The 8,646-nt window shown below is 52.3% G+C and overlaps 1 protein-coding gene across 7 annotated transcripts in view; it reads left to right on the top strand.

The window, feature by feature from the left end:
• The first annotated feature begins 872 nt into the window (after positions 1-872).
• Positions 873-8,646, top strand: part of TFAP2B (transcription factor AP-2 beta) — a 63,367-nt gene continuing 55,593 nt past the window's right edge. For 3 of the 7 annotated variants that reach the window (XM_084822747.1, XM_084822707.1, XM_084822699.1), the window contains exons 1-4: positions 873-1,320; positions 2,443-2,579; positions 5,779-5,830; positions 7,118-7,576. In XM_084822747.1, coding sequence (XP_084678873.1) covers positions 2,443-2,579; positions 5,779-5,830; positions 7,118-7,576 — 648 coding nt within the window. In that variant the 5' untranslated portion in view covers positions 873-1,320. Of the gene's footprint in view, positions 1,321-2,442; positions 2,580-4,748; positions 5,831-7,117; positions 7,577-8,646 lie in introns of those variants that run through there. The other 4 variants (XM_084822737.1, XM_084822718.1, XM_084822728.1 and 1 more) reach the window with 2 other exon arrangements.

Below are 8,646 nucleotides of genomic sequence, written 5' to 3'. Positions count from 1 at the left end.
CCCTACCCTCTCGAGTGCCTGTTGGTGCTGTTGTTAATTTTATTATTTATGTATTATGTTGCTTGAAAGCCAGGACGCTGCCGTCAAATTATCGGGGGGGGGGGTGTTTAGATGATTCGTAAGAGATATTGATATAGTGACACAGAATCTGCGGCCAAGCGGCGTTTTGCCCGGCGAAGCGATCGATGCGGCGGCGGCCCATCGCCTTTTGCGTGTTTGTCTGCGCTGCCATCTCTCCTGCCCGGTAAAAGGATTCGCGCAAGACGTCTCCATCGCCTTCTTGCCCAAAGGGGCGACGCGCAAGAATCGGAACCGAAGGAAGCTTTGGGAGACGCGGGTCAGAACCGGAGGAGGAGGAGGGGCGCCCGCTGAAAACCGGGGGCCCACCGCGTGGAAAGGCGGCGTGACCCTGAGCATGAGAACGAGGAAGTCAGTCCAAAGCCCCTGGCGAGAACTTGCATCCCCGTGAGGAGGCGTCTTCTGCACCCTTGCGGGGGTGTAAGCCCCACAGGACACAGCGGCCCTCGGCCTCACGTCGGATCGGGCTGAGAAGCCATTTAGGCTTTGGGTGAAAGTACTGCCGCATTCTAGTCCGAGGTGGAAGGAGTGTGAGCGTGAAAGAGGGAGCGTGCGGCCCCCCACGCACACGCCCACGCACGCCAGTGAACATGCGCAGCTTGCAAGGCTGCCCTCCCTTCTGCTTTGACGCCCCGTTCCAAGGCTGATCCTGCGCTCACGATCGCGGGGCTCCCGCGCTCGCAAAGCGCAGTCGCCCTCCCCCGGCCGTCCCCCGCGCACGCCTCTCCCCCTCGCTCCCCCACTCCCCCGCCGCTCTGCGGCGCATATAAGGCCGTCTTTGCTGCGACTCCCTCGCACCGGCTTCGATCACTTCCGAGGAGCCGCAAACTTGCCGCGCTCCTCTTCGGAGCGCGGCCGGCGGCCTGCGTCTTCCCCGGGCGCGAGTGCCCCGCGCGGCCTTTCCGCCAGTCCCACTGGACAGGGCCGCTCCGGGAGCCTCGCGGAGGGCGTTGGGGCGGGCGGAGAAAGGCAGGAGCGAGAGAAAAGGTTGATTTTTCACTTCCAGTCGCTGCCAAAGGAAATCAGGAGTTCGCTAACGGTTATCTCTTCCGCCCACGCCCCTTCCTAGAATGCGAACGGCCGATTTCTTGCCCGGTAGTGAAAAGAAATCCAGAAAGAATTATGCATACTAAGATATCCATTGTCACAAGGAGCGGTTAGCAAACGCGCAGGGAGCTTTGTGAGAAAGTCTGAAATCCTGATGGAGGAAGGCCTCCTGAACCCCAGGAGTCTTTGCCTCTGGTGCGAAGTGGGGCCATTTTCTTCGGAAGGGGGGAGGGTGGGGCAGAATGCGGTCTGCTTGTCGCCTTACCTCGTTGAAATCAAACTTGCTTTAAATTCACAACGCAGAACACCAGTTATTTAGGAGGGAAGCTGCAGTTCGAAGGAACAGAAAAGTGTAAACAACAACTGTTCATACCCGGATCTTTTAAATTAGCCTTCCTCTGTTAAATATGCCCAGATCTGGATGTTGCTAATATTTGGATCGCTTTGGTTTTCGATGGGGGTGGGGTGGGGGTGGGGAGGGAGATTGTCTAAAACGACAGAAATTAAAAACGTATGGTTGGAATGTAGAATACCAAGTTTAACCTTCTTGTCTAAAATCACTGCCATGCTCTATCCATGTATGTATCAATTAATCAGAATCTGGACATCTCTACACACACACACACACACACACACGCTCACACACTAGTGGGGACGTATCTTCTCTCGTTACAAATAATTAATAGTTTTGCTATTTAGGTTGATTAATATGTTTCCTTTTATTGTACTTAGATTTTTTTAAAAAAAAACAACAACCCACCCATATATATACGCACACACACTTTGGTTTATATGCATATATAGTGGTATACTAGTGTCTATTTGCAGACATGCAGTAGATATAATATAAACAAATCGATCTGTATATATAAATACCTTGCGATACATGCTCATTGTGATCAAAAAGGTCAAAACCTATGTTTACTCGTTTTAGTGTATGTTTTAGTGTCACACACACACACATATGTGTGTGTGTGAGAGAGAATATATGTATATACACACATACAGACACACACACCTAACGTGGATGTATACATATATAAATCTGTACAAGTACATTTATCTTCTGTGTGTGCGTGCATGTACTTGTGTGTGTGTGTGTGCGTGTGCGTGTGCATCAAGGGTATGTGAGTAATTATATGCATAATATATGTGTGTTCAATCTGTCTATGTGTTCTATATAAACTCCGTAGATGGGAATGATTTTCCTATCTGGCTGAGGTTTACTTCTCCAGCCTATTGTTTCAGACAACAGATATAAGTTGCGATGAGAGAGGAACGTCGGATTTGGTGTCTGTCCCCCATTTCCAATTATAGATGGATCATTACAGACAGAGAAGTACTGAGAATCCAGACATCTGCTCTTCACATGAATGCACTCACCTCCTAGAGAACAGCCCGCCATCATGCTCTGGAAACTGGTTGAAAATGTCAAGTATGAAGATATCTATGAGGTAAGTATAGAGATAAGATGTATGTTTGCGGGGAGAAGAAGAGCTTCAAATTTACAGAACAAGGCAAGTGCCCGCATATACGTGTGGATTTATTTCTAAGGAAGAGAGAGAGAGAGAGATTCGGAGATAGACACAGACACACAACCCAGCGCCCTGGCGCATTTGCTTTCCATGCAGATAGGCAGGGAACGGGGAAGAGATTAACCCCAAAAGAGAGCTTTTGGAGCTTCACTTTACACCGTGTATGTCGAGAGGAAGGTTTTTTAAAAAAAAAAAAAAGAGGGGTGCCGGGAGAGAACCAGACGAGATTTAAATATCAAAGAATGGAATGATCTGGGGAAAGTCAGGAAGCAACTTAAACGCAGCAGTTTGTTTAGATCTGGAAGTTAGTGTAATTCGATTAGATACTTAATGCGGGGGTCCCTTTTCTTTTTTTAAAGGAAACATCGCATGGAATAGGATAGGCTTTACTTTTCCTCTTTAATTGTCATCCCCCGTTTTCAGCTCCCCAGTCCGAGACCACCTAAACTGGTGCCTTCTTCAGGAGGCACAGCATATACGTGGGAATATAAGAGAGCGGTTTGCACAAGCCCAAATGTTCGGGGGGGGGGGGATAACGGGGATCGTGGGATGTCTTCCTTTGTTTTTTAGGCATCTTGAGAGTAATAGACGCGAAAGGATCTCTCTCTCTCTCTGGTAAACTACCTCGCCTAAGAACATCGGGGGCATGCAGCTCTCTTAAAATCTCTGACAAGTTTTCATCATTGATTTCAATGGGAGGCGGATTGGACTCCCTCCGAAAAAAAGAACGAACGGCCAGGTGGTTCCTCGCGGATCGCCCCGGCGGGTCGGGGAGATTCGCCCTGACGCCTGGGTCTCCTGCCTTCTTTCGTACAGATAGCCGGGCGGGGGGCTGAGAGTTCTCTTCCCCGCCGCTGCCGCCATCGGAAGGCAAAGCCTCTCCTTCCCGCGGCGGCAGCGGGCTCGGGCCGAGGGCGAGGACCGGCGTTGGCGGGCGTTGGAGCCCGGGCTCGAGGGCCGTGGCAGGGCGCTTCGGGCAGAGGCGGCGCGGGCAGCCGCGTTTGGTTCGGGCCGCCCAGCTTCTCGTTCACTTCGCGGAGATCAAGAAGCCAGGAGCCGCCTCGCCGCCGGGGGAGAGCGAGTCCTGCCAGGCTCGAACCTGCGTGGGGCGGCCGGGGGGGGGCGGCCAGGTCTCCCTTCCGGAGGGGAGCCGCTCTCGTCCTCCCCGAGGCAGCCCCTTGGTCTCCCGCCCGGTGGCCGGGCGCTCGGGAGCGGAGCGGAGCGGGGCAGGGCAGGGCAGGGCAGGGCAGGAGAGCCCCGCGCGGGCCTGGCTGTCCGGCCCCTCCGGCCCCGCCTGGGCGATCGCGGCGGGTCGCCGTCTTCTCGCAGCGCGGGCCGCCCCCGGTCTCCCCGGAGCTCCCGCCGGGGCCTTTCTTCCCCACGGAGAAGCGCGGGGCACACGCGGCCGGGCGCGCCCTGGCCCCACGGGGAAGCACGTTCCCGTGCCTCCCCGAAATGCAGCCCGCGAAGGCGGGGCGGGGCGGGGCGGGCGAGCTTCGGCATCGCTGCCTGCCGCCGGCCCCTGTGAGAGGGCCAGCTAACGGCGCTGTGGACGCCTCCCTCGGCGCCCCGGTCTTCCGCGGCCAGGAGCGCGGCGTCTGTTGGTGCTCGGCCTTCCTCGGGATCGCTGGGCGAGCCGGGGGAAGTCGCCCTTGCGCGCCCTCGGGGGAGACTCGAAAACGCCGGGAAAGTCCTGGGACTCTTTTCTGGGGGAGTGTTGAAATGATGGGCAAGAACGCCCCCGCTCCCAGGGCAGCCAGATCACATTTCTGGGGAGATTGATGTTGGCCGCCCTCAGAAGAAAATGCCCCCGTCGCACTTGAGAATCGTAAAAATGCTTGAAAAGCGACGTTTCTCCGAAAACGGGGGTGGGGGGGCGGAGCGGAGCGTGACTCTGCCCGCCAAGGGAGAATGTGCTGCGGAAGGAACGCTGCGTTGAACTGTTGGGTTGAACTTTAACTGGAATAGCAGCCAGGCCAGTCGAACGGGTTCTGGAAACCTCAGCAAGGCTTTCTATCGCCCCTGGCTTTGCCTAGGAACGATAAATTGGGTGTCCTCTCGAATTCATTGCATACGTTTTACATCTAGGTGGAAATGGGCGCTTTTTTGGCACAGCCAGAGGAAAATTGTGTACATTTTGGCACAGCCAGAGGAAAACACGCGCATACACGATGGCAGGCTAAACAGGAGCCAACTGCGCTGGACCCTTTATGTAATGCTTTGCAAGACGAGGACAGTCTGTGATACCGGTGGGGTTTTTTAAAGTGCTTAATTACTTCTGTAAACAAACAAATCGTATTGGCTTCCTTTATTAAAAAACTGGCAGGATTAGAAAAGCCCTTTTATTATTTGCTTTAAAAATTAGAACAAAAACACCAAGGGCAATCGATTTTCTTTCGTATTTGGAATGTATAATTAAATGTGAAAAAAAGAAAAAGGAAATATAATTTCCCCCCCTCCCCTCTTTAGCCTCTAGCGCTGCTCCAGATCACTTCCTTGCTCCAAATCAGCGGTGTCTCGTTTACACGTCTTCCTCTGCTCGAATTAATTGAAGTTATGCCTCTTCCTTGCTCAACTTTTTTTTTTTTTTGGTCCCTTCCCTCTCCCTCTCCCCCAGCTCGCCTCTGCCAGCCCCCTCGTCTGATTACATCTAGTAATTCTCCACTGAATGAACGTCATTTACAATACTAGGGGAGCTCTCGAGCTGCCTGCAAAGCCTTCACGCTCCATTTGGTCCTGCATTCTCCCTTTAAAGTAGTCGTGTAATATTAATAGTCATGAATATCAATTATTATGAGGCGGTGTAGGGAAGGAAAAGGAGAAAGGGGCACCGGAGCAGTCTGAACCTCGCCTTGGGTTGAAGAGGATTGCATCTGGAAGCTCGAAGGGCGGGGCGGGGGGACCACAGAGAGGAGGCTTTTAAATATATACACACATAGAGGGTTTCGATCCCATTTTGGGGGCGCTGGCTTCTTTTTTCTCAAATTTTGGTTTTGATGGATAGACTCGGAAATACCTCCAGCTGTTCTCCGGGGTGCACCACGTTCCTTTGCAGATCTCGTTGATACGTCTCCTCTCGTTATTACTATTATTTATTATATCGCTATTTTATTTTTAGTGTTTCAAGACTTTTTTATTTCCAGATGTTAGTCCACACCTATTCCGCCATGGTGAGTTGGGTCCGTATTGAGATTTAAAATTGCAATGTTCTCTCTCTCTCTCTCTCTCTCTCTCTCTCTCTCTCTCTCGCACACACACACACACACACTGAATATCTCTAGTCCATCCATCCCTCCCTCCCTCTTTCTTTCTTTCTCTCCCCCCCCCCCCAACGCCTTTGGCTTGGTAATTTAGCACAATAATTGGAGGAAGCTTGCAGCTGCTTCTCCATTTTGCATTGTGTGTTCTCAGTTTGAGGTAGGGGGGCGAGGGGGGAGAAGAAACTTTTTTTAAAAAAAAGACGTTGTTGGGGATTGAACTACATTTTCTGGAATAAGTTGTGTGTGTTTGTGTGTTTTTGTTTATTTGTATATTTGTGTTTTGGTCTAAAATCACAGCTTCACTTCCGCTACAGAGCCCGTTATTCAGAAGAACATTTATCGACATTTTAATTATTTTGCAAATTGTTCGATTCTTTCAAGATTTTTTTTCTTTACCCCCCCAATTTAATAATACCTCCCGATTACTTTGTTTATCATTTCATATTTGCCTCTATTAGAGACGAATAAAATTTTGGAAAAATGCTAATAAATTCGGAACAGAAGCAGTTTTAGTAGTTTTAGTCCAGACATACATTTTTCCTTTCGGTTTTGATTTCGGTTTTAATCGGGGAGATATCGTATCATGCTCCTTTCTTTACAACTTTTCCTAAGACCTTAGAATTGCACCTTTCAAGTTCTGATATCCGGCCACTGGAAAAAAAAGTGTCCTGCCACTGAGTGGTTGGTTGGTTTATTAACCGAGGAGTTCTTCCTAAAGCGATACATGGTTCAATAAGTTTAAATTTGTTCCTGCTCTTGTGAGATTATTCAGGCAAAAGACCCAAAATACGTGGAGAAAGGTCACTCCTGAATTGTGCAACTCAACTGTGTGTGTTTGTTTTTGTTGTTTTTTTTAAACTCCACCCTTCTAAATCAAAGATCAGAAACAACACCACGCTCTTGGTTACAGACTTCAATAGAGGTCTGAACGTTAGTAAGGAAACAGGAGTTCTTCTAATTTAGTAATGTAATCCTAGTTTAATATACACGATCAAGATGAGGAATGGAACACGGGTTAAGAAACGTGAAGCAATAGTTGTGCTGACAAGGAGTTGTGGCAGTGGCGATTATTACTGTTAATGGGAGATTGATATCAACACTTTGCCTTCTTGTGTGGAGTTGTGTTTTTTAAACCGCTTTCTCTCTCCTTCCTTCTCCCCCCCCCCCTCCCCGTGTGTGTGGGTGCGTTCGCTCCAGGACCGGCACGATGGAGTCCCCAGCCACAGCTCCCGGCTGTCTCAGCTGGGCTCGGTCTCCCAGGGACCTTACTCGACTGCCCCTCCGCTGTCGCACACCCCGTCCTCGGACTTCCAGCCGCCCTACTTCCCGCCCCCCTACCAGCCTCTCCCCTACCACCAGAGCCAGGACCCCTACTCCCACGTCAATGACCCCTACTCCCTGAACCCCCTGCACCAGCCCCAGCAGCACCCGTGGGGACAACGGCAGCGGCAAGAGGTGGGCTCCGAAGCCGGCTCGCTGCTGCCCCAGCCTCGCGCTTCGCTGCCCCAGCTCTCGGGCCTGGACCCCAGGCGGGACTACCACTCGGTCCGGCGGCCAGACGTGCTTCTCCACTCGGCTCATCACGGCCTAGACTCCGGCATGGGCGACGCCCTGTCCCTCCACGGCATCGGGCACCCCGGCATGGAGGACGTGCAGGTAAGCCCCCCGGGAGGGCGCGCGCGCCTGCCAGCCCCCGAGGTTCCCCAGGCTGCCGCCGAACCTCCGCCAGCGTCGTTGCCTCCTCGGCCGCCACGCGGGGAACAGAAGCGACGTCTGCTCCAGGTCCGTCTGCGCGGACAGGCTCCCCCGCCCCGTCCCAGCGGCCCGGTGGGTTTGCAGCGTTCGCCAGCTTTGGCTTGGAAACGCACCCAGGAAGACCCCTTTCCGGCTCTGGCAAAGGGGCGACTTGGGGGACCGATCTGGTTGTGGACTTCAGCCACGCGTTGCAACACAACTAGAGCGGGGGGGGGGGGGCGGCGATCGGAAGGGACCTTGCCCCGGAGCCGGGAGGCTGCCTTCTCAGAGGCTCGCTAACTTTCGAGGAAGCCCCATTCAATTCCATGGGACTGACTTCCTAGTAGAGGCCTCTAGGTAGGGCTGTTACTTTGGAAATAGGTCAGCAGCGCTTTTGCGGAAGTTGCACGACATCCGCCTAATAGGGTCAGGATTCAAGAGTGTTTGGAAGTTCTGCTCTCCCTCCGCGATGAAGCCATGTGAGTCCACGAGCCCCCGCCTTCGCTGGAGCCAGAGCAGAAAGCGTTTCTGAGAAAGACATCAGGCAGAAAGCCGGGAATCATCCGCTCACGGCATGCGCTGCATATTAAATCTCGCCGGATGATGATTCTCTTACCCGGTTACTTCATATTTTCTCTCTCTCTCTCTCTCTCTCTCATATATATTATATTATATTATATTATATTATATTATATTATATATATAGATGACACTGTTAATTTCCAGCGCACTTACTCCCCGCCCCGCGCCCCCAGTCCGGATCGGGAGTCAACCGATCACGTGTTGTTTTGTTTCAGACAATAGCCTTGTAACGCTTATCATGGAAAGAGGAGCCATTGGGGAAGCGTGGCATCTGGGTGATGTATTTAGAGCCCAAGTTGTCGCAGGCGGGTGGGCCGGAGGACGGGGGCTTGCCTTTCGGCCTACCTTCTGCAAACGTGTTTTTCTCCACCGAGGTGTGTTTGCACGGGAGAGAGATCCGGCTGCAAGAG

This window comes from Heloderma suspectum, chromosome 1, assembly GCF_057233095.1.
Source record: "Heloderma suspectum isolate Gila_16-S chromosome 1, 16-S_ref, whole genome shotgun sequence".
Lineage (NCBI taxonomy): Eukaryota > Metazoa > Chordata > Lepidosauria > Squamata > Helodermatidae > Heloderma > Heloderma suspectum.
This window is presented reverse-complemented; position numbering and strand designations above follow the sequence as displayed.